The sequence below is a fragment of the Clinocottus analis genome, unplaced genomic scaffold (assembly GCF_023055335.1).
Source record: "Clinocottus analis isolate CAN_PGR_092001 unplaced genomic scaffold, fCliAna1.0.p SCAF_1, whole genome shotgun sequence".
NCBI lineage: Eukaryota > Metazoa > Chordata > Actinopteri > Perciformes > Cottidae > Clinocottus > Clinocottus analis.
In genome coordinates this window covers 5,633,976-5,647,104 of record NW_027175820.1, presented here as the reverse complement: position 1 = coordinate 5,647,104, position 13,129 = coordinate 5,633,976, and the positions used below count along the sequence as shown (strand labels likewise).

General features: G+C 40.6%; 1 protein-coding gene across 1 annotated transcript; it reads right to left on the bottom strand.

The window, feature by feature from the left end:
- Positions 1 to 1,518: 1,518 nt before the first annotated feature.
- LOC137784555 (uncharacterized) lies at positions 1,519 to 11,231 on the bottom strand. The gene is made up of 13 exons (XM_068575333.1): positions 11,133 to 11,231; positions 10,611 to 10,801; positions 9,205 to 9,343; positions 8,594 to 8,741; positions 8,266 to 8,398; positions 6,386 to 6,538; positions 5,163 to 5,200; positions 4,996 to 5,025; positions 4,739 to 4,905; positions 3,382 to 3,881; positions 3,155 to 3,254; positions 2,100 to 2,478; positions 1,519 to 1,709 (listed from the first exon to the last, which is right to left on the bottom strand). Exons 1-13 carry the CDS (start codon positions 11,229 to 11,231, stop codon positions 1,630 to 1,632), a joined length of 2,157 nt encoding a protein of 718 aa, XP_068431434.1. The 3' UTR covers positions 1,519 to 1,629.
- Positions 11,232 to 13,129: the final 1,898 nt, after the last annotated feature.

Sequence of the window (13,129 nt, the reverse complement as noted above, 5' to 3'; positions counted from 1 at the left end):
AAATCAACAATGATTGTAATGTATTATAATCTATAAAACCTTTTCCTCATTTAGCACAATTATGTTTGCTTTGTTCTAACTGACTTACAACACTTAATAACACTTTAATCACGTTATTTACATTCCTCTGGTGCAATACAGATACATTTATATATAAATACATTTATTTTTATATATATAATGTTTTATTCTATCTGTATATTTAATATTGTTATATTCTTTACTGGTTTTTATTCATATTACTTGGTTTTTATTTACTATGTGTATCTTGTGTGCACTGCTGCTGTTTCCCCACTAATAAAGGATTATTTTATCATCTCATGTTATCCAACACACTTAAATCCTTATAATATAGCTGTCTAACTGACATCCGCTATGACAGCTTTGTAGACAAACAAATCAACAAAACATAAAGGATTGGAATTTTTTAATATATACTGTAGACAAATATGTCACATCAACATGTTTAAATAGAACAATAGACTTTTATATGTAATGTGAACAGTGATGCACATCACACAATGGTTGGGTGGGGGCAAAGTGTCTGATTAAATGTTTTTCAGAAGCAAAAACCTACATTTGATCCAAAATGTTTGAAATAAACCTTTTGAAAACTGTATTTGTCATTCCCTGCACAACAGTTTGTCACATCCAACAATACAGACTGGTAAGCTGTCTTTTTTTTTTTAAATTTTCATCAAATAATGTAAACAGACAAAATGCCGCAAGTGCATTTAACTCCAATACAACCCGCACCAAGCTAGTAAAAAGAACACAACAGGGCATTTTAACTAAGTCTGCTGCTCTTATGAAGAAAACATTTGAAGATATTTTTAGATGCTACGACTACTAGTAGTCTACTGTTTGCTTCAAACAGTAGACTGCTGACAGGAAGTGATAAGCAAGAGAAGAATGACATAAAGCAGAGTTCACATACTTGACCCAAGGTCTCAGACTGTCAGGACCTGAAGGACTTTACTGGACTCCTCTGTGTCTCTGTTACTATAACTGTGAGATGAGCATCAATAACACACATCACTCAGCGGAAGCATGGCTGGATTAATATCTCTATGAAATCATATATTGAGATTTAGTAATGAATAAAATATATATAAAATATAAGCTTTGAATTTCTCAAACAAATTCTGTATTGAGTTCAATCAATTTAAATGACATTACTCTGTTTTTGTGTGCACACTTAATCCATATTGGGTGTATAGACGTTCAAATATATTACATTATTTGTTTCTCTATCATTTCACTTGAAAACTGTTGTGTCAATTTCACACTTAAGTTATTAATTTAGGAGAAAATACTTAATACTTTCCATTTTTCATTCTCAGAGGCGTAAACAAATATAGGCTATACCATCATGTTATTTCACATAGACAATATATTAAATTAGAAAACTAGAAAGCTTTATCCGGATTTATATAATTATTGGACATCAAATTATGAAACATTATAACTGTTTTGAATTTGAGCAGTGCAGAAATTATTCTATATTTTTTTTCCGGGGAAGGGCGGGGGGTGAGGAGAGGGGGGGGGGGGTGATAGTGCTCTCTGATTTATTTACATATCTGAAACCACACACAGTTGAGTGATTCGTAATCCCACAGACCGGGAAGCTCAGTGGAGGAGAACGTTTTGAAGAAATATGCCGATAGTTGCCAAAATCACTCCTGCTGCTATGGTCGCACGTTCTGGAGCTGCAAGAGACACATTCACAGTTACAGTGTTTCTGTGTACATTTTGACATCAAAACAGGAGGATTTGAACTTGAATCAACACACATAAGAATGCTTATTATGAATGACGTAAATAAATCCCCAAATGTGACGATTTGCTGCTTGTCTCTTTGGGGACGCTGACAATGATGAACCTGCACTTAATTGACAAAAAATATATATTTTTTCTCACACGCTATGAACGTCAAACATTCATCATTCATTCGTAACGGCCTAATATGTATTTATAAGGATGTTCCTCCAAAACAATCTTCAAAGAAAACTTTGATATTCATGTTTTTAATGTCATGAATCATCCCCCGCGCCCCCCCCAAAAAGACACGGAGGCCTATTTTTAAGATAACGTCTTACCATGTGAAGTCGTGGGGATGGCAGTGGTGTTGGGGTCAGCGGTGTTGGGGTCAGCGGTGGTGGGGTCGGTGGCGATGGTGGGGTCGGCAGGGTTGGCGACGGTGGTGGTGGCGGCGGCAATGGTGGGGGCGGCGCTGGTCGCAGTGGTGACAGTGGTGACAGTGGTGGTAGTGGTGGCGGCAGTGGTGGTGACTACGGCTGCTGTGGTCGGCGGAGGAGTGGTGACCACGAGGCTGACGGGCCCTGAGTTGACCGTGTAGCTACTGGTCCAAACGCTGTTAACCAGCTGTCTGTGAGTACTGCTGCGGCTGCACAGACTGGGACACTTATCAGCGGGTAAGGTGGCAATGCAGAGATTCACCGTGCACCGGACGAACATCTGCAAAACACAACAAACACAGACACAGGTGAGAAAACATCAAATGACTTCAACTATTTAGAAGACGTTATTGGTTCGCAGAATACTGTCACAAAACATTTTTGGGCTTGGTTTGAGATTTAGCATTTCTTTGGTAATGAACCAAAATAATAAACAAACTTTCTGACCCAATGGCGGCACTTGAAGAAATGTTCTTAAGGGATCTCCAAAGTTATTATAATGCATCGTGTTGGAATGAGGAACGTTACTAGATTCAGCTGTAGGGATGTTTCCCTTTAAAACCACAAATGTCAATCTCATGGCGACGCAAGAGGAGAAGTCAGGGTCAAAAGTCAGAAGGATTGATTCTCAGGAAGCGTAGACATCTGTATTTCATGACAATGTATCCAATAGCTGTGAAGACATCCCTGTCTGCCCGAGAGAGGTGGACTGTGTTATAATTATCCTTCCAGCTGTTTCAGACGCTTATTGGAACTAAATCTCCACAACATCCTGGAAAAGATTTACCGACAGCAGCACGAGTGTCCTATTTAAAGATTCAAACTAAACCAATTCCCACAAAGTCTGTATTTTAAAAAAGTGCAGTGCGTGAAATACATGTTCTGCCTCGACTTGTTTTGTAAGATTTAAAACAATATCTGCGAAGAAATGTAGCATGTGTTGCATGAGTACGAACCGTTGATCCTTTGGTCGCCACAGAGCTCAAATCCAGGCGGTAAACCTTGGCGTTGCTTTGTGTCGTAACGACCTCCAACGTGGTGTTGGAAGCTGTACATCTAGGAAAAAAGAGCGAGAGAAGTATTGGAATTTCTATATATATATATGCGTCTGAAAAACAGTCTGTGTTTCTTCCAGAGGAGTGTATCTTTCTCAATCTGTTACAGGAGACGGGTTGTCACTGACCCTTCGTCTAGGATGGGGTTGGACGTCGCAAAGTCCTCTGTCTCAGACTCGATGCAATCCCTCACGACCATCTCAGATCGGTCGATGCTGCAGTTGGAGAACACTTGAAGGTCCAGCTCTGTGATCCGCTCCCCGACGACTTTGCTTTTGGAAGCGAAGCTGCGCTTATTGGAAAAGATGTCGGAGGGGCTGTTGCTCTCTGACCGCGATTCTGTTACTTCTTGAAGTTGCTCATTCATCATTTGAAGTTGGCGAAACTTAGAGGTGCGTGTGAAGTTTGCCAGCGGCCCCTCTCCTGGAGGGTGAACTTCCAACCTAATTTCGACCGCACCGAAGGTCTCCTCCTCTGAGGGCATGGTCAAGTAGTAATTTGGCCCCTTGGCCTGGACTCCGGGGATTCGGCAGGCCAGAGGAAGTTCCAGCGAGGGCTGGCGGCTGACCATAGTGAAGGCACGCACACTTTTCAAGACGTTGGTGTAAACCAGCTCTGAGCCAGATTGCTGGGGAGGAGAGGGGTTAGAGGAGGAAGAGGTTAATGAAAATGAATTGACATTCAGCTGGATAAAATGTCAAAACAACATTTTTTGAATTCATCACTAGGCTGAAAAGCACTGTTTTACTGGTGGAAATGACAATATTTTTGCTCCTTATGTGTGCTCTCTTTAACTGTAACCAAACCCAACAGTGTCCTAGAAGACACCCGTACACGCTCCAGGTAAACCACTTGAGCTCCGCAAAGACTTGAGGACTTTTCAGATTATCAAATGGTGTTAAATTACTGCTAAAGTTCTGCTAAAGTCTGTGATCCCTTTGTTTGTCATAGACGGGTGGAGAAAAGGAAGGTATAACCTTCACAGCGTGATACTAATAAAGGTTTACTCAAGTTATTTTGGAATAGCCAGTTATTTAGAAGAACATTTTTCTTTTAGATGGTAAAATAAATAGTTTAGTCGAAACAATTATTTTCAGTGCATGTCAATTTAGCTGGAGAGTTTTTGGGCTAATTTTGTAAGGTCATGTTAAACCTCAGCTCGTTTTAACATGAGTGTGTTTTACGTCCACTCATTCGAGATGTTAGAGAGCCTTTGAATTGAGATGTTGGGAGTCTTTGAATCGAATAGTTGAGAAAATATTCGGCGGGTCAATTGATAACGGAAATAGTTGTGAGTTGAGACACTGACTCCCGAAATTGTTGCTGAAAAGAGCTGCAACTTATGTGGATGTAAACACTACCACGCATCATCGTCATTGTTTTATTTGAGGCCAGATAATAAAATTTAAAAAAAATAGAAATATTCACACACAATTTAATGTACAAAGGTCCAGAAGGAGGACAGAAAAAGGTGGCGCAGGTTACCACAATATCGGTGCCGCAGCCATTCAGGGAGATGTTGGCCACCAGGTGTGTGCTGTTGTAGTTGACGGGGCAGGTGGGGCTGTTGAGCTGCAGCTCGGCCAGGTTGATCTCACTCATGGAGGCGATGGGCAGCACCAGAGTCATCGACGTTTTCCCACACGTCAGCACTGCAGGGCGACAGCAGCAAGGCGTTAAACTAATCACTCAAAAATGTAATCGCACGCTGAAACGCTTGAATAAATCAATATTTTCCTCACCTGTTCCATCAGGTAGCTTCTTCATCTCCCCTGAAAATGATGAGGAAAAAACACATTTTATTTGTGGAAAGGGTAATAGTCAATGTGTTCTGAGGTGAGCAGGTTCATTGTGAGCAACAGTGAAGTGCAACACCCTCATGATGTTTCTCAGAGGCCGAAGGTCTTACTTTGGTACAGCCACACGCAGCGGGGCTCTGACTGCAAACTGGAAAGACAATAAGTACAAATCAAACCAGGTTGTGTGCTAAACATAGACTTTAGACTGGCGGTGTCACCAGTGTATCAGTTTTGCATAGTTGACATTATGCAGACCCAGTAAAGAAACTGAATGAGAGGGACGGGTGCGGCGTGAAAGGTTGTCAAGAGCTTTCGTGTTTGTGTTTTAGCCCCGAGGCACGTACAATTATTATGTACATTATATGTACATTGTGTACATTTGTGCAACTACTTTACTATAGCAAATTAAGCCCTTTTAACCTGGATATGGTTTTTGAAGCTTTGTTTTTGCTGATTTATTTTGGTGCATTTTTCAAATTATTCTGATGGCTTTAGTTCTTGTTTGTGAAAATATTAGACAATCCAAGTGGAAATTGCATGCACACGCACACACACACACACACACACACACACACACACACACACACACGCACACAAAATTCACCTATGCCTTTTGATTCTCAACACACTACACTTTAATATGCAATAAAGATGGCAATATAAGAGGGAAATGAAGAGGTCACTTTTTGTTTTTATGGTAATGTGGTTCTTCCCGATCAGTTTAAGGGTTTACTTCAGTGGTTTGTATGTTAGACATTTTATCATAGGTGTGTCGCGCAGTGCGACTCTGGTGTCAACCCGTCAAAGTCTTGTTTTGGTCTCTCTCTCTCTCTCTCTCTCTCTCTCTCTCTCTCTCTCTCTCTCTCTCTCTCTCTCTCTCTCTCTCTCTCACTTTGTTGTCAATATTTTTATTTTGGTATTTTTATGAACTATATATATATATATATATATATATATATATATATATATATATATATATACATATATATATATATATATATATATATATATATACATATATATATATATATATATATATATATATATACATATATACACACATATGTATATACACACACACACACACACTATATCGTTTAATGGTGTGTAATTGTCCTTCATCTTGTTATTGCTTTTGGTGTACAATTTATAGTAAAAAAAAAACATGTTACTAAAATAAGTACATCATATATAATGCATTATAAACAAAGGAGAATGTTTTCTATGGGCTAAAAGAAAAAAGTGCCTTTTCATACAAAAAAGTTTTGAAACTCCACTTTTCCTTCACTATGACCAGCAGCATTAGCGGCATTCAGTTCACGGCACAACTTACCTTTCGGTGTTTGCCGCAAAGCAGATGGGCAAAAGCCGGGGCAGTTGGTTCTCGGAGCGGACCCAGACCATCGTCATGGACGACATGTAGCTGATGGATTTGAAACCAACCCTCAAGAGTTCAGGGGGGCCGACCACCGCTACCTCTGTAACACTGGAAGCACAGAGAGAGGCCTTCAGTTTCAGCACATGCAGGTTTAGTGTTGAGATGATAGACACTTTTCTCTACTGTGAGTGAAACATTCCTGGCGCTTATGAATCATTGCTGTTGTGCGTCATGACTGACGCAAGGAATGTCTTAAATGTGGCTCATTGCATTGTGTGCATTGTATAATTGTTTCATTGCAATCTGGTGCAAAAATGAGAAATCGAGCAGCCTGTCATCACCGACTTGTAATTTAAAGTAAAGGACAACAGGGATTTCTGATATCTGCTGGGACATCCGGCCTCGGGGGTATTTCTGCCCAGTAGCGCTTTCCAGTTCTTCCTGGGGTATGCAGAGTCCACCCAGTGAGATCTTTGTCTTCGACGGGGCCCAGAAAGCCTCTGAAGGGATGCGTACAGGAGGCGTCCTGATCAGATGCCCGACCCCACTCAGTTGGCCAATTCTTTCTCTTCTCCAGACGTCTCAGCTTCTCCCTCTATCTCTGAGGCTGAACTCAGGCACCCTGAGTAGTAAGCTCACTTGTCTTCATTCTTTTACTGCAGAGAACCATGCTGTCAGACTCGGAGGTACTGACTCTCATCCTGACCGCTTCACACTTGGCCGCAAACCGCCCCACTGCATGCTGAAGGTCAACAGAACCACATCATCTGCAAACAGCTGAAACGTCTTTCAGGGGTCCCCAAACCTCCGCGCTCTTTACTGGTTACCGGTGGTCGCCCGCATCTGCTTCAAAACATTGGTACTGGCGTACCGTGCTACGAACAGATCGGGTCCAATCTATATCCAGGACATGGTAAAACCGTACACCTCAGCTCGTTCACTCCGCTCAACTTCTGCCAATCGGCTTGTAGCTCCGTCGCTGCGAGCTAAACACTCAACAATGTCACGACTGTTTGCTGTCCTGGCTCCTCAATGGTGGACTGAGCTCCCCATTGACATCAGGACAGCAGAAAGTGTCTGCATCTTCCGTCGCAAACTAACACATCTTTTTCGACTACACCTTGAGTAAGGAAGTTAGCGCAGTAGTAGCACTTTAGTAGCACTCAGATGTCACCTTGACTTTATTGAAGAAATTATACTTTCCTAATTCTTGTTGTTCTGAGTTTGTTCTCACGATTGAATGCACTTATTGTAAGTCGCTTTGGATAAAAGCGTCAGCAAAATGAAATGTAATGTAAAAAAACTCCTCCCATGGCTGCAACTTGGCTGACTCGGGGCAATCCCGGCGGAACGTGTTTGACTTTGTGTCCAGTATCCAGACATGGATCTCACTTTGGTTGCACGAGGACAGGAAGGCTAATGACTGGGAGCTGTGTTGGTGGGGGCAACCCACGTGTCTTCATTAGTTGTTGTAAAGTGCTTATTACGAGAGCGCCAATTCATTTAATACATTCATCAACATCTGAAATTGAAGCTTGGGGATTGGCTCAAGTGCAGCGGACTTTGAGACGAAAATAAGACAGATGAAAGCGGCGGGAGGTCGGTGACCACTAAACCCCACGTCTTTACAAAGACCTATCCATTGTGGTCAAGGATCAAGCTGCACTGGAAGGGTGGCCAGCAGGACTACGGTGGTTCAAGAGGAGCTGGACTCTGTGTTTAAATCAATGATGTTTTGGTGCTCAAACATCAGTTTCCCTGATGTCAAATGTTTTATGTGAAGATATCGGCTGTATTATCTGCCCAATCTGAGAATAATATATACAAGGACGCACCTCTCCCGCCACGATGTGAAGTCAGTGACGAACTGAACCTCCTGGTACGGCAGCACAAACAGCGTGGCATCCTCTTTGGGGGTGTCCCCCGATGAAACGGGTTCATCAATGCAGCTGGACTTCGACTCCTCCACTGAAAGGAAGCAAAAGAGAAGAAGATACGTTTCTATAACTTCAACTTAAGCGAGAAACTATTTTAAAAAAAAGGAAGGGCACCAAATACTCTGTGACTCTTCTGTTATTTGTTTCAATACCATCCTCATTCTATGATGACAGACAGTGAAACGTACGATATTCATGCTGCTGTAACCTGACCCGACGGACTCACCGGTGAGAGAGAGGTGCACAGGCACCGAGCTGAGGGGTTTGTCTGTCAAGTGGCTGATCTTGGGCGCAGGAATCAGGTCCTCTGCCATCAGGTAGATGAAATACTGACCCGCTGGTGCGTTTCCAGTGAATGTCAACATGCATTTCTCCTGGGAAAAGAGTTGAGAAGATGTAGTACAGGAAATAATCGAGGTAGACAGACACATGTCTATTTAAGACCTTTGGGGATACAAAAAAGATGGTCAGATAAAATACATGCAGTATGACACTCTGAATTTGGTAACATTTAAAGAAAATGGTTCTAATACTTGAATTCTGCAGCTCACGATTGATACTTTTACTTAAAGTTACTACAAGGAACTTTCAATCAGTGTTGATTTTGGCGGTCCCTGTAGACGAAAGTGGACGTGTTTCCGAGCACCAGGGTACCTTAAGAAAAGTGCTGATTTTACTGGACTGGTTTCTGCTGGAGACTTTGGTTCTTTGAAGGACTTTTACTTTCCACAGTGTAGAATTGTTTCATTTTTGCTGAAGTGATGATGATGATGATGGTGATAGTGATGATGATGCGTTATGTCTGCTGTTTACAGTTGTGGAGGAAGTGAGACTCACCTTATTCAGCTCTATGAACGAGTGCTGGGTGCAGTTGAGACACTCTCCCTCGTCAGGCCGGGCAAAGCGACATGTGACCCTGTCGCCGTCCAGGTCCTTCACCGATAGGTGGAAGTGGTGTGGACAGTTCACTCGGGCCCTGGGACAGAGAGATGATCAGCCACCAATACAACGATAACATGGAGGGAAGCGTGGTCTAATGCCTTCAACCAGAAAATAGGCTGGGACGCTGTTTTCTAACAAGTTGTGGCAACGAGTTTTTGCAACTTGGTGGTTACAATCTCGACAGCAACCCAATGGGATTTATTCTTCTGTTATATTTTGGATTATTGTCTATAAAATCTGTGGCAAACACGAGTTTATGATACTAAACACGTATTTTTTTTCCAGCAATAATCTCATAATCTCATAATTGCACATCAGAGGCACTTTGGACAAAGACAGGCTAGCAGTTTTCCCCTGTTTGCAGTTTTCATGCTAAGTTAAATTAGCCGGCTGCTGGTTGTAGCCTAATATTTACATTTGTAAAACACATATAATCATTTTTATGTTAAATTAAAACAAAGTAAACTTGTGAGTGTGTGTTTACCTCAGTGGAGGAAGTAGACCAACATAAGCTGGTTGGTTGAGTTTCCCGCTGTTTGCTCGAATCTTTGGTGCTGCGTTTATTGATACATGCATTTCTGTGTTGGACCTAAACATTTAGGGAAAAAAAAGAAAGTGCATTAGAGTAACTTAAAACTAGGAAGCCTGATTCAAGAAGCAACATCAAATGCTTCCTTAAATAAAATAAATAATGTGCAATCACACAAGACAAATACTAATTAGAGCACAGTCCTAGATTATAGTCAGGACATGCCTAAAAGCAGAATTATTGTAGGCATGTTAAAAAAATAAAAGCAAGGAGCAGTGAGACACCAATCAGAGTGAATAACAATACAAATAGAATATAGAAAAAATAAATTACAATTGACTTTGACCACTTCATCTGTATAATTAGCAAGATAAGTAAGACTGAATATTATAAGATAGTTTTGTAAAGGTGAGATACATAATGTAAATTTTATCATTTAATAATTATGTACTTAATTAAGAGGAAACTAAAATGGTCCACCAGCATGGTGATAATGATAAAGTCAATAAGGGAGTAAAAAAAATATTTCAAAACAATACCAACAAGCTAAACGTTACAAAATGAAGGCACGAAATGTGAACGGAAAATTACGACATTCTCCCCGTAAACACTGTTTACTTGAATTTATGGACACAAAATGTGTGTACGTAAATATTTAAAATGTTTAAGTCCAAAAGTCAAGACAGAGTGTGTGTGTGTGTGTGTGTGTGTGTGTGTGTGTGTGTGTGTGTGTGTGTGTATGTGTGTGTGCGCTCGCATGTGTGTCTCATACCCTAAACTTATGGTGGCGTTGTAATTACTGGGGACCGTTTTCTGCCACTGGCGGACACACCAGCCAGAGCCGGGCTTGGTGCCCTTGAAAGGCAGTGACATCTTGTGGACCAGACAGTCCTCATCTGCGGCACACAGTCCAGATAAAGATGGACAAGAACCGGCGACAATGGCGGTGAAATGAGCGCGCACCTGCAAGAAGCAAAGAGGCAACATGACAAACTGTCTTTTACATGTAGTTTTAACATTTTTAGCAGCAGGAAAATGGCTTGTATGACTATGCAAAAGCAAATGGGAAAAGTTAGCTCTTCAGAAATCTCCTTTGGTTTCAGCAGCAAACCGACTGAGTTAGTTATGTTGGCGTGCATGAGGTTTGAAAAACGTGATGTGGGATTTCAACTTTTCAAGTTCATCCAAGTAAGAATGAAACATTGTCCTTATTAAACATGTGTTTCAGAGAGTAAGAGCTTTTGCTTTAATAAATATTCGAAATAGTTGGACAAAAAAAGAAGATGTTAAGCACCGTTTTCCCTCCATCGGCGTTCAGGGGCACAACGTGGACTGTCAGCCCCAGAGAAGACGCCTCGCAGGGCGGGCCCACCAGCACCAGAGTCAGGACCATAAACAGGAGGCTTAGTTTAAATTTGTTTCGCATTGCAGCTCTTCAGTTAGACAGGAAGTCTGAACCTTTAGTGAAACATATGGATAAAATTATGAGTCATATGGAGACAATACATTTACAAAATATGTCAAAGAATAAAAAAACAATTCTATTTTATATAAATAATAGATTAATTTAAATACAAAGACAAGTTTTATACTTAAATAAAATAGAGTATATATATATATACATACACACACGTGCACAATGCACATACACACAGGGAACAGTAAAGATACACATGCGTATACATTTACATAATATATATTCTTTCATTTGTTCATTTATTTCCATACATACAAATACATCTATATATGTTCAAGTTGCTATTTCCATTTTGCATTAATTTGAACGCCAATAACCAGACGGCATGTTGTTTTAAAACTATAAACAAGTCTTTTTTTAGCAATCCACATTTTCTCCATACGCCGCATAGCGAGTCATGACACTGTGAAACAAGGCTCATTGTTATCTCTATAATTGAACATTATTGTAAGACAGATGACAAGTAGTGTTGAGTGATGTGTAGTCTGCAATTTCCTACACGGTGTGTGCTGTTTGTGGCATATTAAATCTGATGTGTGTGAGATCAAATATATTATGTCAGAACAGTGACATTAAGGTAGAAAGACAGGAGTTGACTGTAAGGGCAAACAGGCGGCCATGTTTATGTGCACCGGTGCCATTGTAGGAGAAACATTTCCACATAAACTAAACTAAATCACAGCAGGTTGTGGACTCACTGACATGAGAGGTTTAGCAGCAACGACTAGCAGTGAAATTGTGACAATAAGAAGCTAGTCGAGTAAAATAGTAACATTTAACAACTCAATGCTGCAGACTCCCGTCACAGCAAAGGAAAGCACTTCGCTATCAACTGATGAGTGATAACTTTGTTTTGTCTCATTTACTGTAACCAGTGTAGCATTAAAGCACGAGGGAATTAACAAGCTAGCAGACCAACTAGCAGACGGCTGGCAAGTCAGCTAACTTGCTAATTCCACCTTTCTTTAATGCTACAACGGTCAAAAATTCAAAATCGGTCTCTCCGCCCCGGAGCTAACTGGGCAACTATCGGCCCGTAAACCACCAACATGTGCCGTTGCGAGAACAACTAACAACAATCACCGTTTTCACTCGCACCAGTCAAATGACCACGGAAAACAGCTCAACGCTCTCGTTCTGTTCTGTTTTTATGGTTTAAAAAAGTAACTTTAATTTTCAAGACACAGCAATTGAACAGAACTACATTAAGAAAAGTATAGTCTAATATATATACAATACTTTTATATATTCAGACATATTATCATTTGTTTAAACCAATCACAATGGTATTGGGCAGCGCTTGGCACAGGATGCATCGATATAAAAATGTTGCAAGAATGAGTCCTGTATCCTTTCAGAATCTTTTGTTGTTTTGTTTTTGTTTAGCTGACTAAAAAAACGTTTGCTGTTGGTGGTCGATTGGCTGATACAGTGAACATGTGACTTCTAAAAGTGCCGTGTTGAACTATAATCTTAATTTTTTTTCCTCCTGAACCCGGAACCTAACTGAGCACCGATGATGACGCAGACAAGAAAACAAATGCAAGACACAATTATTCTTCATGAATTTGTGTTAAAATGAAACCTATAAGAAGGCGACCGAGGACTTCATTTTTTAGTATTTTGTTACAATAGTCTGATGTTTATAAATGTAGAGGGGAAATAAAAAAACTGGCCTCATAATGAAATGTCTTCGTTCAGTTAAAGCATTAGCATTCACAGACGTTGAGAGTTTAGATCCTAATTATTAAACACAACCGCTCTCCATCTCTCTATCAATAATCTGGTTTTGGTCCGATTGTTTACATATCTAC

What these genes read in the sequence shown, in the direction of transcription:
- LOC137784555 (XM_068575333.1), bottom strand. Translation starts at nt 11,231, where the DNA reads ATGGTCCTGACTCTGGTGCTGGTGGGCCCGCCCTGCGAGGCGTCTTCT. An exon ending in AACCCCATCCTAGACGAAGG is followed by an intron (nt 3,255 to 3,381) that starts GTCAGTGACAAC and finishes CTTTTTTCCTAG; the next exon opens with ATGTACAGCTTCCAACACCA. An exon ending in TGGCGACCAAAGGATCAACG is followed by an intron (nt 2,479 to 3,154) that starts GTTCGTACTCAT and finishes TGTGTTTTGCAG; the next exon opens with ATGTTCGTCCGGTGCACGGT.